The following is an 18,791-nucleotide window of genomic DNA, read 5'->3' on the forward strand; positions in this document are numbered from 1 at the left end:
AATAACGCCGCTGTATAACCTCCACGTCTGGATCTGGAAGTGCAGTGTGGAGTAGCTAATTAAAGCCAAAATAAACCATCAAACTATGGTTGTAATCAGAAGAAATTTATAATTTAATAAAACAAATCGCAAACACACAATACTGTAGAACTGGAATTTTGGCCAGGAAACGTAGTACCTATAAATGCGGGGTGGAGGCTCACCATCGGCCCCATGTAACCAGATTGCTTTACAGTCTCTGGTCGGAGTATTTCATAAAAATGGAGATTTAGGAAAGTAAAATCGATTTCATAAAGCAGAGGCATATGGTTTTTACTTTCTGTTCTTTTCCAGAGTCCTAGTGTGTTGTTGGATTAGCAGCAGATAACAGAGCAGCCCAGAAAAGATGACTTGCTATCTGAACCGAAATCAATTTTGTTAACATGTTTAAGTTTTGTAGATTATAACCTTTATTTTAATGGCATTTGATGACAATATTTAATCTGTCTAACCAGTTCTAGAGGATCTCTTTGACAGATCTCAAAAGCGCTTAGAAATGAAATCCATTATAGTGTGAGAGTAATGGCAGCTTCCATCTAGAAGCTGGATTTGTCTTTTTCTCTCTCATAAATCTCTCAACGTTATGGAAGTGAAGTACTTAATCACTGGAGAGCCACTTTAACATGAAGCCAAGCTATGTGGCCCAAATTCATTAATTGCAGGATCCCATTCTAGTATTTGTTAGTCTGGATCCACAACAGTTCATTTCCAGGAGTGTGTTGTCGTCTAACTCCGTTCTCTTTGAGAAACAACAACAAACTTCGAGCTAGCAAGCTACACGCTAAGAATGGCAAGTTTTGAAGAAAACTTGGATCGTGCAACAAGACAGGTCTGCTTGGTTCTTTCGGGGAATGATTGTAAAGATTTACAAAGAATATGTTTATGACATTTTCTCTCTAACTGGGATGTTTTGGGACAGATTGGTGGGATACCAGTACACACGGTGAGCTAATTTAAATAGCTTATGTTACTGTATTGTTTGAACAGTTACGTAACTTCATTTAATGTTGTCTGTGGCGTTTTCTTTTGCGGGGTGCAAATTTTCCACCTAAACAAATTCCTTTCCAAGACTATTTTGCAGAGGCACCGTCACTGCGTCTGGAGCTTAGAGCTTAGATCGGGCCCAAAAAATCAAGCCCGAGCCCATGCACGTTGTGTCCGAGCCCGGCCCGACACATTAACTGTAATTATGAGCCCGAGCCCAATTTTTTTAATACGTGGGCTGTTATAACTGACATTCTCAACTACAATTCCGAGTTGTTTGAACTACAGAAATCTGTTTAGAATTATCCTAATGAATACCGGTAATGCAACAAGGACGAAGCATGTAAACTGTGTTGTTTGTTTATTCAGAATGGAACGGATCGCAAATGGATCTGAATGAAGAAACGTAAAAAAAAAACCTTGACCCTAGCTGCTCCCTCAGCCGAATAGTGTGGGTAACAGATCAAGGCAGCAACATAATCAAAGCCCTGGAACTATATAGGAGACTTTCTTGTCTCGATCACCTAATTGGCCGACAACAGTGCTGCAGGGGGGGGGAGACGCGATATAGCCCAGTTTACCTCACACTCAAGTCAGTGCAGGACACCCAGAGCTACGGGAGAAGCTGGAGAGGCATAGCTTGCTCCCCACCGAATAAGGCTAATGAAGTAATGATTAAAAAAACACAAATGCTTGTTTAATGCGGCGTAAAATGTCGGCCCGGCCCAACCCGTGGGTCGGGTCGGGCCCAGTTCGGGCTCAGGCAGAGAATCTAAACTCTACTGGAGCTTAGCACCGGCAAAGACGATTGTTATTAGTTTAAAGAAATGCAAACAACCCAGAGTGTTTTTTTCTCCTATGCCGGAATGTATCTGTAGGGGAGCCAGACGTTACTCCACAGCCCTGTGGAGATAAGTCTGTCAATGCGAGACTAGTATTCTGTTGACTTTGATCACTGGAACACAATATTGCATCAGGTTCATTAGTCTAGCCTTATAACATGTCGAATCAGATGGGATGGTGTGTGTTGGTCTAGGGACTGTAAACTTTCCCATGCTGTTTTCTTCTCACAGCCTTTTACAAAATGCTGTCTGTTCTCACTTCAAAGCCGCGTGCCAGGCTGAATAATTGCCGTATCGCTTCACGCAGCTCCCCCACCCGGCCTGCTCCGTGGCACTGTGAGCTGACGGAGCCAGAGCTGAAAGCTGCAGCGCTGGTATCCAGTCTGCATTTCAACATCTCTGCCAGAATGTTAACAACACTCATCCAACAGTGATATCTGTATTAAACAGAAAGTGGCCATGGCACTCTGTTGTGATAGGGTTTGTTTATCATTTTAACATTGGTAAATCTAAAATTGGATGCCAAATTTCAGCTGAATGGACTTTTTTTCTTTGATATTACCCACTCTGCATACACAATCTATCATTTTGCTGTACTGACAGCAATCCAAGAAAAGTCTGGCCCTGAGGCATAGTTTATTTTCCATGTAAAACCTGTGTAAAAGCTACGTGATATTTGAACACTTTGTTTTGTTGCACAGATATGTACTTTGGGGAGCATATGTAATCATCAACTATTGATGACCTGTGTTACTACATTCATCATTAATTCAGTCACGCATCTGTATTTGTCTGTTCCACTTTATGCTGCATTATTTTAGGTTTCACAATCAGCTTCTGTTGATGGAGCACTCCTTTTCGTTGAACCCAGGCTGTGACCCAAGTGTGGATTTATTAAATGATGCAAATATAAAGAGTACTTCTGAATAGAAATTGTTTGTTAAGATAAGATAAGATAAACTTTATTGTTTATTGGAAATTTGTCTTGGGCAAAGAGAAGCGCTGTCAACAGCTGCATACACACACATACACCAGACACAGACAGTAAGTGCATAACAATGTATAACAAGACAACACTGTGCTCTAGGGCGAGCAAAGAATAAATAAGATCATATTGCACAGGCCCTGATACAATAAAGTATTGCACCCCCATAATAAAGTTAGTTAGTGATTGCTGTGCACAAATATTCAGATCACTGCTGATTGGTTCTCCTCACCCTGACCCTGAAACCTCTTTTCAACCAATCAGCAAGAGTCACATCAAGGGTCCATCAGTGTCTTTTATTGCTGTGTTTGAGGTTGTCGTGGCAACCGGCCCAGGCTTTATGTGCTCACGTGTGTGTGTGTGTGTGTGTGTGTGTGTGTGTGTGTGTGTGTGTGTGTCTGTGTGTGTGTGTGTGTGTGTGTGTGTGTGTGTGTGTGTGTGTGTCTGTGTGTGTGTGTCTGTGAGAGTGAGACTGGGCCCTCATGGGTGCGGGCTTGGCCCCTCTGTGCACCATGTGCTGCCGCTGATTAGCTCGCCTCTGAGCAGCCCAGACTGGCAGAGGCTGCACAGCATCTGATAAAGCCTAATTGATACGGCCACCGAGGGAGGCCTTTGTGTGCTTTGTTGGCCCGGTGAGGCGCAGCAGAGTCAGACCTTGTCAGTGTGGCCGCTTAGACAATAGGAGCAGCTGTAACGCAACTCTGAGAAGCAGTGAGGATGGAGACAGGAACCTCCTCTGCTATTGATTGACTGACTGGGAAAGAGTGAGCGTGCAGAGAAGGAGTAGGACGAGGAGTTTTTTTTACAAGAGAGGGTTGTGTTGGGACAAACCTTTTGCTCAACAACTCCAGAAGAAGCCATGGTTTCCAGCGCTTGACATTTTAATCAAGGCACTAGGAGCTTATGCCGTGACAGATACAGGAAGCACAGGACAGGACAGGACTGCTCAGAATTAAGAAAGGGAACAGAGGGATGCAGGTTCAGCCCCCTCCATGTGGCCCAGATACACACAGGCAGATGTTGAGATGGGACTGTACCATGTGGGTTGTCAGTGTTATTGACATACAGTCTAAACTGTGCAGCAGGATTTGCTTTGTTCTGCTAAATGTAAGCCATTCTTTTTAAACAAGCTTTTTTCTAAGTTACTAATTACTATTTTTAATCTACGCCTTTGTTACTCGCTGACGAAATGTTGAAGTTCAAATCTTTTTGTTTGGATTACTGGCAGTTCCTCTGTCTCCAGCCTCTGCATGGTTTCTATAAAAGGTAAGGTGCTATATATATCTATATGTTTGTTCATTTTAAAGCTTAAAATGTTTTTTCTTTCCTAGCCTAGAGAGAAGACACATAGCTAAGACCACTCGAACATTGTGTCACTGTCAGTGCTTTGTTGTAACTCTGTGGGAATTGAATCATGACATGCTTTTGGTCCTCAGTGTGAACAGTCTTCTTCCTTTCTCTTGTGTCATAACGTGTCGTGTTTGAAGCAAACTTGAATGATTGACAGTAACTCACCCGTTCCAGCCACACGCTTCTTTGTTTACTCCTAGTTGAGATGGGCTGAAATGGGGCGCGAGGCCCACGTGTCTGTGAGGTCAACTGGTCTGAATGGAAACGCTATTGTTGTGGCTTGCCCCTGACAAGCTCCAGTGTAGTATTCAGTCTATTGTGTGTGTGTGTGTGGTCCCACTCATAGTTATTGGCTGGGCAGCATGAGGCGACACATGCTTTGTAGTCCACTGTTCCTTCCAGCATTGGAGCATCCACAAATCTAATTTGAAGCGTGACTGTTTTCTTTTTAAGTTTGCATGACAAATGCCAATGCTTTCTTCTTGTACATGTGTTAGCAAATGTGAAAATAGGATGTTTTTGAGGTAACATAACAATAATAATTGCCTGCAATTTAAAGTAGCACTGTACAGATCTTACACATTTCAGTTCAGTTGATTGGGAAGTACCACTTGTATAATGTCTTCTGCAGCATTCTTAAGCCTGAAAAATAGTCCCATTCAACGAACTACTTAAAGGGATGTTCCCTTAAACTCAATGTTGTTAAGTCATTCTTGCTCAAGAGCTGTCGACATTCAATGCAGCTGCAAAATTGTCCATTACATCAACTGAAAGTCATTTATTACAAGTTTTGTTGAAAGACATTTAAATGGGTTTTGCAGTGTATGACTATACAGCCAAAATAACTGACACAGTCAGCTTCAAAGCTAATCTTAGCAGGTTTCCCTGGCCTCTGTTTTGTCTCATTTTCTCTGTATAATGAGAAAGACACCCGTGGGGTCAGTTGAAGTGAGCAAACTCTTGGTCTGGTTCAGAGAATGGTAATCAAAACTGGGAATATGTGATGTGGAGAGGAGCATCTCAGAGCGTGAATTGTCACACATCTCCAGGCCATATTTATTCATGAGTCCAACCATCCCCCCATCCATCCACCCCTCTTTGCAGCCGTATCTCGGGGGGTGGGGGGCAAAAACGTCCCCCTACGACATGGCTTAATGCACGTGTGTTTTCCATTTAAATACCAGACAGTGATTGGATGGTGGAGACCCATTTCATTAAGCTTGAGGATGAGCCAAACGTTTGTGTTGCTTTGGAGTGCGGTGGGACTGGAAAGTGTTCATTTGCTGTGGGGTTCCTGAGTTGTTTTGGGAGCCAGACGGTTATCAGCTTCGGGTTCTGTGCTTGAGTCAGTATACGGTTATAAACAAAGGAAAGTAGGGGTAGAGGAAAAAATGTATACAGCACAGAATTGCAATTTCAGTGGCAATACTGTATCAATACATGGACACCAAGTATTGATCTTTTATTTTATAAATTGCACATGGGAATTTCACTTTTTGGTACTAGAAAAATTCAATCAATTGATTTTCAGTCCACTGGATTGTGCAGTTGAGGTTTTTTTTAATTTATTTATCTTTTTAGATAAAACAGATGTTGAAAATGTTTTCCTTTGGGGACATAATATGAGATAGGGAAAAAAGGTAATAAATTGCTATATACTGCAGAATATCACATTCGAAGGTGTCGGCCTTCGTCTGCATATTTTTTGGCCGGCGTCCATATCAGCGTCAACACAAGAAATCCATCTGTTTGACTATTCAGCTTAAGCTAATTAGTACATGAGAAGAAAAACGGTAGAGAGGAAAGCAAACAAACGACTGTGAGAGGGCAAACAGATGGCTCTTGTCATTTTTCATCTCATCTGATCAATCTAATACACACAAAGCTGTCAACACAGAAGGTACAAGGTAGTTTTCAGTCGGCTGTAGTCTTTGCTGTGTTCAAGTGCAATTTGTTGACCAAGAAAAGCTGACGTTGACAGTGATGTCTGTAGAAATGTTGCTGTTGAAATATTTTAAATGTCATTTCAATCAATGTTAAGATCACTGCAAACAACATTTTGTTAGGGCTGGGTACCGAATTCAATATTTTTTTGAATTTTGAATTACATTTTTTTGGCACAGACCGAACTGCCTCTAAAGTATCGAGTATCGAAAAATGCCTCGTCATTCAATACCCAATTTCAATACCTAAGGAGAAAATCTCATCAGCGTCAGTGAGTCAGTAAGCATGGAGCATACTTCTACCAAGATCTAATAATGTTTGTGATTGGCTGTCTAACGTTACACGTCGTAGAGGTACTCGGGAAAAACTCTACGTTACGCACAGGCGTAACGTAGAGAGACTGGGCTCACGTTTACGAGCCGTTTAGGAACCTGTATCAAAGTCACAGTATTGGTATCGGTATCGAAAATTATTGAACAATACCCAGACCTACATTCCGTTCACCTCCATTGTATTAGGGTGGAGACAGACTTGTGACAAACTGATATGTCAAAATCCAAGCAAATAAATAATACAGTGTCTTAATGGCTGGGTACCACTATAGGTTTTGTTTACTTGTAATTTGAACTGACCCTGTAATAGCTTCTTTGTTAATTATTTTTTGTAGTAACAATGTCTCTCTGTTTTCCTTCTTGACTGCTGTAGATCAATGACCCCATTGGTAATGTGTCAACCCCCACTGTTTGTCTGCTAATGGATTTACCTGTGTGTTTATAGCTGGGCTTGACAGTAATGGCTATGTTGTTGATGGGGCGCGAGGAGAACCTGTGTTTGTGCCGTACGTCGAGCTGGAGTTAAGGCAGCGAGGTGAAAAACTCTTCGTTTAGAGCTCTACCCTCTCTGCTGTTGTGGGTCACTGGCCCACATCAAGCTGTCCGAACACGGTAGTTCATCAGCGCTGAAGACACCCCCCCACCCTCACTCCACCTCCCTATCCGCTTCATCATTCACACCCACCGACTCCATTCTGCCTCACATTTCCTCCACATCCACTTTCCCCCCAGCAGACGTGACCTAAGCCCCTTGGTGTACCGCCACTAACTCTTGACAGAATAATTGCTCATAAAAGTGGCTCCCTTATGCATTTTCAAATCCCCGCGCAAAAAATCATCTCATTGTATACTGGCGTGAGCAGTTTCCGCTGAAGACCAATTTCAGGACATCAACAGGTCCCTTAGGCCACGTACATAAATCTCTGTGTTGATTCACAACTAAGACTGTGTACAAGCAAAAAGACAGAAATATGCATATGCATTTTTTTCGTCAGAAGAGTCACGTACGCCGGATTCTGTTATCTGTTATAAATCTCAATCACTGTGGAACTGGATGTACAAGACTAATTTCCACTCCCACATTTGCCATAGATGGATGTAAAAACAACAACAAAACACCTGTTTACATATCGAAACTTCTTGTTAGACCTTTCTAGGGTTGCAACTAGCAATCATTTTGTTTGTCGATTAATTTGTCGATTATTTGTTCGATTAGTTGTTCGGTCTATAAAATGTCAGAAAATGTTGAAAAGTGTGGATCAGTGTTTCCCAAAGCCCCAGATGACGTCCTCAAATGGCTTGTTTTGTCCACAACTCAAATATATTCAGTTTTCTGTCACAGAGGAGAGAAGAAACTAGAAAATATTCACATTTAACAAGCTGAAATCAGACAATTTCCAAACCGTTTAATTGATTATCAAAATAGTTGGAGATTAATTTAAAAGTTGACAACTAATAGATCAATTATTCTTTGCAGCTCTATGCCTGTCAATGAGAGATAAGAACAAAAGACAATAGATTTCACTGACTGTGTCTGAAGTATGCGTGACTAGTTTATACCAGTTTATGCATGGGGAACGGCATATACATGGTTTTTGTGGTTTTTCTGGCCCTTGGTCTTTATCAGACTGTCCCAGTTTTTACAAATGCAGATGAATCTCAGATAAATCTTCTAAGGCTTTCAGGATTCACACAAGCTCACCCAAATAATGGGAAAAACCTTAATTTGGTTTTTCATGCTCAGAGAAGGTTGTATAACAAGTTGGAAAATACAAGACACTAGTGGCTTGGTGGAATGAATTGTTTAATGTGAAGTGTTGTGTTAAAAGACATCTTTAATAGAGTGCTAATTGCATTCATTTATGGGCCATTAACACACTGAGCTCTGTCATATTCTGCCAGCAGCCCGTTCACACCGAACACTGCAGGGTGCTCAGCCTGCCAACCCATTCTCCGCTACCCAGTGGCTAGTCTCGCTTTGCCAGACCTTCCTGAACAGCGCTGTGGAGGAGGGCCTGGCTAGTCCACACAGCGTTCCGCATTGGGAGAAAAATGCGGAGTGCTCTGGTTTATTTGCATTTCTTTAAACCAGTCACAATCGTCTTGGGCGGCTCCGGACAAAGCCACGGTGCAGCTGCAAAATAAATAGCCTCAGGAAGGAACTTGTTTTGGTGGAACACGTCTACGTTCAAAAGTAGTTTTAGTCGTGCAACAGAAAACTCAGATTGGACAGATAGTCTAGCTAGCTGTCTGGATTTACCCTGCAGAGATCTGAGGAGCAGTTAACCATAGTCCTCAGAAATCCACCAGAGTTTAAAATTACAACACAAAGAAAGAGGAAGGTAACGGTCATCCGGCCGAAAAGAGGGACATCCAGCGCAAGTTCCGGCGGCACCGAAGCAATCCCGGAAGTGGAACATCGTGGATATAGACTACCCAGTGGCAGATACGCCTTGTAGTGGTCAGTTTGATATCAGCCACTCTCTCTGTGATTTCCTTCATGTCATGAAATGGAAACATCAAAGTCTAAGGCCCCTGTCAACTTGATCTGCTGTGTTAATGTGTACAAGTGTGGAGCTGCAGTGACTGTAAATCAGAGCTTTGTAGCATGCTGTGTCATAGTGCAGAGGGGTACTGATGCCCCCTTTGTTGTTCAGTTTGCATTAAGAATGAATTATGTCTGCTGTTTTTTTATCTTCTTTTGATCATGTTTCTTCACTTTTTGGGATATTCAGAGAAGGGACAAACTTTAGTTCAACCTTTATTTATACTTGAGAGATCATCGAGGGGCGGCCCTCATTTACAATGACATTGAGTTAGTTACAAAGACAAAGAAAAAAACTAAACAAGAATAAACCAAAAAACAACACAGAAAAGGCAGCAATACCATCATAAGAACATAGAAAGACATTAATCTTTCCAAATGGGAAAAACTATTTGATCAACAAATCAGGAAAACCAGGATGTAAAAGAAATATATCTATGTAAAGTAATTACAAGTAGAAGTTTGTAGGTCCAAAATCTGATTTCTAAAATGTCCAAAATGCACAACTGTGCTGATTTTAAGAAAGTAGGCAACAGAGAAGTCAGTTCTCTGATATTTCCAGCACATGACTCAAGTGTAGTCTTCCTGACTGCTAATAGCTTATCCCTCAATGAGAGTGGGGGTGAACGAGAGAAAGACAGGCAGTGGAATAGAGACACAGAGAGAGAAATGTTTAGCAGCTGCTCAGAGGAAGGCCACAGAGGGATTGAAAATACTTGGCTATTCTTGAACGTCTAAAATAACAAAGGCAAACTTCTTACATGATCACTATGGGGATTTGCATTACTGTGTGTCAGCATATCCTTTACATGCAGCTGATGTTTGTTTGGAACTTTTGGTACGCCCAACTACTACCAGTTACTTAGGACTAGGGATGCAGTGGTGTCACTATAGGCAACAGACAACAGTGGTCTAGGCAAGGCAAGGCAAGGCAGCTTTATTTGTATAGCATATTTCAGCAACAGGGCAATTCAAAGTGCTTTACATAAAAACGGATTAAAAAATTAAAAACAAATAAAATACGAGAATAAAAGTTACAGTGCAGTATAAGAAATGAAACATTAAAGAGCAGTTAAAACAGTTAAATATATAAAAGCAGATACAATAGGAATTTCATACAGTGTCAACAATGCAACTTCAGTATAAGAAATGAACAGTTATTTAAAGAAAGGCAACATCAAAAAGATAGGTCTGTAGCTTTGCAAAATTCTACATTTTTTTACCCACATGGACATGCACATTGACCACAGAACTAAAAGTAATGCTTTGTAATTCGTATGTATTCCATGTATGTATTACTCTATGCACCACATTGCCTGCTGCTGTATGAGAACACGAAGATCGGCTGATGTTTGGGTTATAAAACACCGGGCTTTCAAGCGGGGGAGCGGAGTTCCCGGAAGTTAAGTGGTAAACACAAGACCTTTATCCAGGAAACAGGTGTTCGTGTCTCAGGAGTACTACTTCAGGGAACCAGTGTTTTAACCCAAAGCCTCAATCTTTTTCCTAATTTTAACTGGTCGTTTGGTGCCTAAACCTAACTGTTATTGCCGCATGATGGTCACCTTGTGAATTCAACGGCGGCTGAAACAACTGTAACCTCGCGGTTCTCTGTATCTGGCTCACAGTCACCTTTTCCTGGGGAAAAGTTAACTGAAAGGGAGGTTTAACTGTCATGTGACCGGTCAGGGAGGCGGTCACCATAATTACGTAAGTTATCATACGAATTGTTGTGCATATGTTTTCGTACGTACGATATCATAAGAACATGAGAATACGTTGTGTAGGCCTAGTCACGCATTGCCAGACCTTCCTCCACAGCACAGCGGAGGAAGGTCTGGCTAGTTCACACAGCATTCCACGATGGGAGAAAAACTTGCTCTCGTTTATTGGCATTTCTATAAACCAATCACAATCATCTTGGGCGGCGCTCAGCGCCAGACGGAGCTACAGTGCCTCTGCTAAATAGCCTCAGGAAGGAACTTGTTCTGGTGGAACATGTTTAGGTTCAAAAGTAGTTTTAGTCGTGCAACAGAAAACTCAGATTGGACAGATAGTCTAGCTAGCTGTCTGGATTTACCCTGCAGAGATCTGAGGAGCAGTTAACCACAGTCCTCATAAATCCACCGTAGTTTAAAATGCCAACACAAAGAAAGAGGAAAGTGACGGACATCTGACCAAATTGAGGGACGTTGTTATAGACTAGGACTATGGCCAATCAGCCCAGGCTCCAAGCATACATCTGTGGTTCCTGCGAGGGATCTAGAGGCATAACACAGAGAGCAGACTGCTAATGAAGACTGTCCACACCATCAAAATTATTTTGCTGCATCATGGTGCTCCTTTCACTTAGTTTATGACAGAGGATCTTCAGGCTACACAGCTGTTCACATCCAACACTTCCAACAGCCTGCTTCACTCTCCTGCATATTTTTTCTTTTCCCCCACACAAATCATATATTTCACTTGTCCCAAGTTAACTGAACTTTTACGCTACATTCCACTCTGCTTTTAGCGAAATGACTTGAATCCTCTGCCTCTGTCTGCATTATATGAAACTAGAAGACCCTTGGTACCAACTATGCCATGCTAGCTTGTCGAAAAGGGATGTTAGAAAAACTGGCATGGCCATTTTAAAAGGAGTCTCGTTGGACTCTCACCTCAAGATATCTGAATGAAATGTCACTCAGTACTCACGGACTGTAGAGTCTGTAGAGTTGCACGTTATTGTGTTGACTGCTGTAGTGTGTTCATGTTGGCACGAGGATGAATGGAACCTTTAACAATTGTAGAATCTCATTTAATTTTCAAGCAAAATTGGTTTTGCAACTGGAATATCCCTAATCAAAATGTTACGGGCGCCTGGGTAGCTCACCTGGTAGAGCACGTGCCCATGTACAGAGGCTCAGTCCTCGACGCAGTGGCCACAGGTTCGGTTCTGACCTGCGGCCCTTTGCTGCATGTCATTCCCCCTCTCTCTCCCCTTTCATATCTAAGCTGTCCTATCCAATAAAGGCCTAAAATGCCAAAAAAATGATGATGTTATTGAATCAGAAATCGAATCAGGACCTTGTAAATCAGAATGAAATCGATTGAGGAAATCAGAGACAATACCAAGCCCTACTATCCAAAACCCACTGCGCCCATTCAGCATCGGTGTGTTTCATACCCGCTAGGTCAGATACCATCTATTGAGAGTTTGTGACGAAAAGGTGAGACCTAGCACTACAGGAGTGCTACACTGACAACAAACATAAGGCAAAACCAACCGTAACACCTCCTGTACAGAGCAGGGTTATTATTTATAGTAAACGAAAACTAAACTAACTAACATAAGCAGTAAAAAATATTTTTTGTGAACTGAAACTAAATAAAAAACTTAAACCTTCAAGAAAAACTAAAACTGTTTCCCCAGGTTATAAAACAAATAAAATAAACTGTGGCCAATATTTTCATATATTTGTAACCCCACCTTTATCCCCAAAGACGGGATATTATTCCTTTGCAGTGATAAATTAAGGTAGGTTAACAATGACTGAATGAGTATTCAGTGTTGACAGTTATGTGTGTATCGTTAGTCTTTTGTAGAACCAAACCTATGGAGGGTTGGTGGTATGTAATACTTGCTTATATTTGGTACCCCTAAAAATCACATGTGGCCCCAACATGGCCCCTCCATTTGATATGGTCTTCAACCGCCACTGGCAGTAAGTGATAGGCTGCTGAGGCCCGGGCTGCTGCCGGCTGGTGGAATGCGAACATGCGTTAGCGCTACACACTGAAGCACGGAGGGATTTTACTCCCTGTCTGGTCCACTTAGCAGCTGGCCTTACTTGGTAATGCTGGATGTGTCTCTGCTCTGCTCTCAACAAGAACAGTGTCTACTTTGACAAAGGCTGAGTAAAAGAAGGGAACATAGGCGGAAATCAGAGGGTTGTCACCCCCCGAAAAATATCATTAAAACCACGTTGTGCATTGTATATAAGATATACTTCAAATAATTGTGTAAGTAGTAAAACAATACAAACGCAAGAGTCCTCCCCTCCCGTGCCTCACAGTGGTTTGGTCCACTGCTTGGTTTTGTTAACGGTACGCAGAAGTCCGGTGGGACTCGAGGAAGAGATCGAATTGCTTCAGTAAGTAGGCTGGCAAGGCTATTTTTTTTCACTTTGAACATTGGATGAAGTGATTGTTTACTCTTATACAGATGATGCTGAGTCATTAATGAATTAGTCATGACAAAAAAGTATGTATTTCTCAAGAGTCTGCTATGTTAGCAGGTATAAAGTTACGGGGTCAGCTCTATGTTCCCACAGCCCAATGGTCCCACAGCCCTATGTTCCCACATTTCTAGGACGTTTTCAAAATAAGGTCTTGTGTTCCCTTCAAGGGTTAGGGTTAGGGTTAGGGTGGGTTAGGGGTTAGGCGAACATAGGGCCTAATTTTGGAAAGAAATCTTAGAAATATGGGAACATAGGGCTGTGGGAACATAGGCACTCTCCCAAAGTTACTTAGCTTGTTTGGTAGCTTGTTGGATAGTTAGCTAGCTAGCTTGCTAATTCCACCCACTGTGCTTTTATGCTACACACTGATTATAGAAAATGAGTCGAAAAAAGTTGTCACTCATCTGTCGAGAGGTCGAGTAGGCTCAGTTCTCAGTTCAGCATCATCTGTAGAGAAAAGAATCACTTCATCCGATGTTTAAAGTGAATAAAACAGGAGTTCCCCCACAACTACACATATCCTATACAAGTACACTGTTTTATATATTACTTGTGTCCCCTTCAATAATTAAGAAATTGTATGTTTATTGTCCCACCCCCATCTGTTAGATGAAACGTATGCCCATGGAAGGGAAAAGGGGAAATGAAAAGGAGCAGTGACTGAAGTAACCCAACCCCCAGTAGGGAAGTTATTTTTTCTCAGGAGCAAGGAAAGACTAGTACATGTTTTGTGGTCAAGTGAAGAGAGAGGGGAGGAGTGGCATGGGTAGATGCTAGGAGGACTGCTGCTCCTCTCTCATGCAGTCTGTTTTCAGCCACCAGTTGCCTTTGGGTCTTTTTTTTTTTTTACCTCTCTGCCTCTCATCAGAGAACGTAACCAGTCCAGATTTAAAGTTTTCCAGCCTGACGATGTCAGGGACATGTGGAATCTAATGTGGAAGTACTGCATTTCAGTTCGGACAATAAGGTAGGGGGATCCTGTTACAGAGCTCCGAAGCATGATGGTGTACTGCTGGGGAAGCCATCAGGCTTATGCCTGTCTGTGTGCTGGGGGAATACTTACTCAGTTTTTTTATATATTTGTACACCTGTAGCTGGAATACGTGCACAATGAGTCTGGTTTAAAACATGAGGCTTTATGGTTTGCTATTGGAGGAAGAAATGTACATTTTGTACTTAATAAAAGTTGTGAAATGTTGTTTAACAGCTGTTATACAGACCATCATCTTATTGGTCAAGATCAAACCTGAAAAGTTGCTTCCGTTTTGATTGCAGCTGCAACTTCTGTCTGGGTTCTTTTGAATTAATCAGAGAATAGTGACAAAGGCCTATCCCAACTTCTCGGAGACTTCAGACTGCTTGTTTTGTTGCTGCAAAGGTTAATCGATAAGTCGTCAACTATTAAATTAATCGCAAACTATTTTGATTATTGATTAATTGGATTGAGTCTTTTTTTTTAATTCTCTGATTCCAGCTTCTTACATGTGAATATTTTCTAGTTTCTTATCTCCTCTGTGACAGTAAATTGAATATCTTTGAGTTGTGGACAAAACAAGACATTGGAGGACGTCATCTTGGGCTTTGGGAAACACTGATCCACATTTTTGCCATTTTATAGACCAAAAAAACAATCAATTAATCAAGTAAATACTCAACATATTGATATTTTTCTTGCAAATTATGGAATAACCATACTTCTTCAGGACACTAAAAATGATTCTAATAAAAACAAGGAAAAAAATAAGTATTTGGTTGAACTGGTCGCAACTGGTGGACATTTGTAAAGCGCTGGCGAGCCGCTGGGTTAAGGCGTTTGTCGAGCAACAATGCCAAACATCTGCTGACGATGTGAAACATTTCTCTATTTTATATTATTGTAAGTTGAATACATTTCGGTTTTCGTTTTCGGCTTTGTAAATGTCTACCAGTTGCGACCAGTTTAACCAAATACTTATTTCTTTTCTTGTTGTTATTAGAATCATTTTTAGTTTCCTGAAGAAGTATGATTATTCTGTAATTTGCAAGAAAAATCTCAATCTGTCGAGTATTTACTCGATTAATCGATTGGTTGTTTGGTCTATAAAATGTCAGAAAATGGCTAAAAATGTGGATCAGTGTTTCCCAAAACCCAAGATGACGTCCTCAAATCTCAGTTTACTGTCACAGAGGAGTGAAGTAACTAGAAAAAGTTCACATTTAAGAAGCTTGAATCAAAGAATTGTATCTTTTTTTCATAAGAAATTACCCACATCGATTAATCGATCATCAAAATAGTTGCCTATTAATTTAATATTTGACAACTAATGGATTAATCGATTAATCTTTGCAACTTTAATCCATATAGGAAATTATAATGCTACAGTAGACGACAGGATGGAAGATGATTTACTGTTGCTTACAACATTTGTTATTTCTCTGTGGTGTTCAATGACAAACTGTTACCCGTGTATTTAAGAACAGTGTACCAGTTGAAACCGGCCATGAGAGAGGCTGTAGGGGATGGGTTAACGCATTAATGGTTCCACACAGCAATTTCACCACAGAAAGGCTAAAATTAGTGGCCATTGTGGCTAAAACAGCCTGAGTCAGCAGTAGCCAATCACCATTCATAAACTCCTATGGTCTGTAATTCTAGTCTCCGTGGGTCTCCAGCCACAGCTTGGAGTTCATGCTTTAATACAGAAATGTTTTTCCCTCTCAGCCAGTCCAGTCATTTTATTGGATTTCTGATCCTGGTCTGGTACAGCACACGCACACCGTCTCGTGTAACTTGGCCATCAGACATTTTCCGTCTCTGCTGATTTCTCATGAACGCCACAGTTACATAGTTTTTCCTCTTGGCTTGGAATCCCTTCTGTCTTCTCTGCTAAAAATGACCACATAGTCACTCACACATGTCTATTTGTCTAGTCTACACATGACCTAGAGGCTGGAGTCAAATGTGTCTTATTTTTAAATAGCTATACTTTACATTATCCCTGTCCATATTTACAGCTTAGCATCACAGTTTAGTGTCACGCTCCCACACAGCAGAAGTAGTTATAGCTGCATTAATAGAGATCAACAGTGGCCGCCCACTTTTTGAACGGCTCCGGTTCTGAGAGGGATGTTCCCCATTCAATCAATTGCTCAATTACACATACAGAAATGACCATAGACTTCAAAGATAGCAGCTTGCTCTAGCCGTTCCCGTGTTTGTCGATGTGGTAAACATTTAATGTTTTTCTTACAAGTCCATATGAAATCAACTTTGTTTTGACTTCTACAGGAGCAGAGAAACCTTAATTTCACAACCTCGTAGCTCAAAGTCAGTCTACCTCGGGTGGTTAAGACATTATGGCTAATAATCAAAATCCTTAAGCACAAAAAGTTTGAGAAAAGACTATTATTATTTGCAGGTACTGTCGATTTCTAGTGAATTGAGTTTCCACCGGAGTACGTCGAGTCTCAAATACCACTTGCTGTCCACTGTAATTCGTAAACATTCCACGTTTATTTTGCTGTCTGTCTGCACCACATTGACGGCCGCTGTATAAGAACTCGGCTGGCTGCGTAGGGAGGTGGCCGGGGTGGGTGGGTGGCGTTAACACATAGGACTTTCAAGCCAGAGAGCAGAGTTCGCTTCCCGGGGAAAACTAAAGCCTTTACTCAGGAAATGTGTGTTCCTTAGGAGTGTTTTAATCCAAACCACGATCTTTTTCCTAATCTTAGTTGATTTGGTGCCTAATCTTAAATTTCGTTGCGGCAAAACAGTCATATTTTGTGGACTAAATTTAACCGTAATGTCCGCAACGAAACGACCGGCAGCTCGCGGTGCTTTGTACCCAGCTTAAAGTCACCCATTTTCAGGTAACTGAACCACCAACTACTGCTGATACAACGGAGGTCTGTGGCGGCTTAAAAAACGACCAACTGCTGCTCGGCGTCATGGAGGTCGCAGCCAGCTGGTGTCGCGTGACCACCCGGTGTCACATGACTGTCTGTTGTTGCTTGATGGGCTTGAGTTTGCCATATTATGCTTTCAGCATATTTCTTTTGAGCATACAGTACCTTGGAGGTTATTCTAGACAGTATTTGTCATGATTTTGGATTGTTACAAAAATAATAAACTTTTGCATGAAGCAAGCATATTTGTCTGCTCCCATAAGAGCATTAAAAATTAAAAAAAGTATCCCTTTTAAAGTACAGTACATTGAGAAGTGATTAATTTGCGATTAATCGCGAGTTATGGACAATCATTTAACAAAAACAGTTTCAGTCTTGTACCGGTTAGACCCCATCATTCATAGGCAGCTTCAGGAAGCAGCTATGGCTACTGTTCTCTGCCTGCTTTAGACAGGGAAGGCATTTCACAGTGTTATTGTTGAGGCTGATAGATTGACCCTTTGATGGCAGTCCTCTCTGAGCGAGAGAAGACGGCAGCGTTGTCTGAGTGCAGTACATTCCTGAAGACATACCTCAATAACTCTCCTCTTCTCACATGCTCACAGGTCTCGCTCCCCTCTGACTCTGTTACTCTGCTTTTTCTCCCAGCTACCCCATCTGTGTGTGTGTGTGTGTGTGTGTGTGTGTGTGTGTGTGTGTGTGTGTGTGTGTCTGGTTTTCACCCACTATTCACTATCTGTAGGGATTTTTTAACCTAGCTTTGTTGGAGCTGTTTTGTAATAAATGATCTCAGAGCCTGGCTGGCCCGTGCTCTGTTTGAACTCTTAGAAGACTTTTTTTTTTTTCAAAGGCTGTGTGCACGCAGGCCCTTTTTAAAAAGGTGTGCCAGCGAAACATAAGAGGCCAGGGAACCTGATCTGGCCAATTCTATTGAAACCCAAAGGAGCCCAGGTGCCCAAAGTGACCTACATGTCTGTGTGTCTGCCTCCTGTGCTCCGGGAGGAGAGGAAGTACAGTACAGTATCTCTGCTGAACCCGACAACAAAGCATCTGGTGTCTCGGCGACTATTCCAGCATCAGCTTCCTGGCAAGCAAGCAAACGCAGCAGATCACAGCTGGCGGTTTGTCGACGAGCCAGATATACTCCGGGATACTTTCTGTGCTGTGAGGTAGGGCTGACCTGGCCTTCCAGCAAGGCTGCACTTTATGGGTAAACAAGGGTGTAAGTTTGGGTTCAACATTGGTGGGGGGGATCTCCACTTTTAAGCAAATTTTGAGCATATCACAAACGTCATTTTCTGCATTCCGGCAACAATTTGTGCCTTTTCTGCATCAATTTATGGTGCAAATGTCTTTATTTATGGAAAGGAAAGGAAAAGAAATTTCTACTCACCGCTCCAGCAGGGAGTGGAAATACCCTAGAGCCCTAGTCAGCTGTCGGCGACAGCACCTCCCTCCGTACTGCTCTCCTGCTTCGCTGTAGCACACCTGAGGGACGCAAACAGGAGGCGGAGACACAACAACAACAGAGAGAGAAAGAGAGTAGCGAGGGGAGAGTTTAAGACGTATGGTGAGTGTGGGTCTGATTCACTGGTGGTCAGCTGGATAGATATTAAGGGTGGGAGAAAAAAATTTGTAAAATTGATTCTTTGCCCCAGAATC

The 18,791-nt window shown here is 41.9% G+C and overlaps 1 protein-coding gene across 6 annotated transcripts in view; it reads left to right on the top strand.

Moving 5' to 3' along the window:
* iqsec1b (IQ motif and Sec7 domain ArfGEF 1b) overlaps positions 1-18,791 on the top strand; it is a 232,514-nt gene that overhangs the window by 133,812 nt on the left and 79,911 nt on the right. The window contains exon 1 of one of the 6 annotated variants that reach the window (XM_036002369.1): positions 14,094-14,211. The exons of the other annotated variants lie outside the window; for them this stretch is intronic. Coding sequence (XP_035858262.1) covers positions 14,165-14,211 — 47 coding nt within the window. The 5' untranslated portion in view covers positions 14,094-14,164. Of the gene's footprint in view, positions 1-14,093; positions 14,212-18,791 lie in introns of those variants that run through there. 6 annotated transcript variants of the gene reach the window in all.

Source organism: Sander lucioperca, chromosome 6 (genome assembly GCF_008315115.2).
Source record: "Sander lucioperca isolate FBNREF2018 chromosome 6, SLUC_FBN_1.2, whole genome shotgun sequence".
In the NCBI taxonomy this organism is placed as follows: domain Eukaryota; kingdom Metazoa; phylum Chordata; class Actinopteri; order Perciformes; family Percidae; genus Sander; species Sander lucioperca.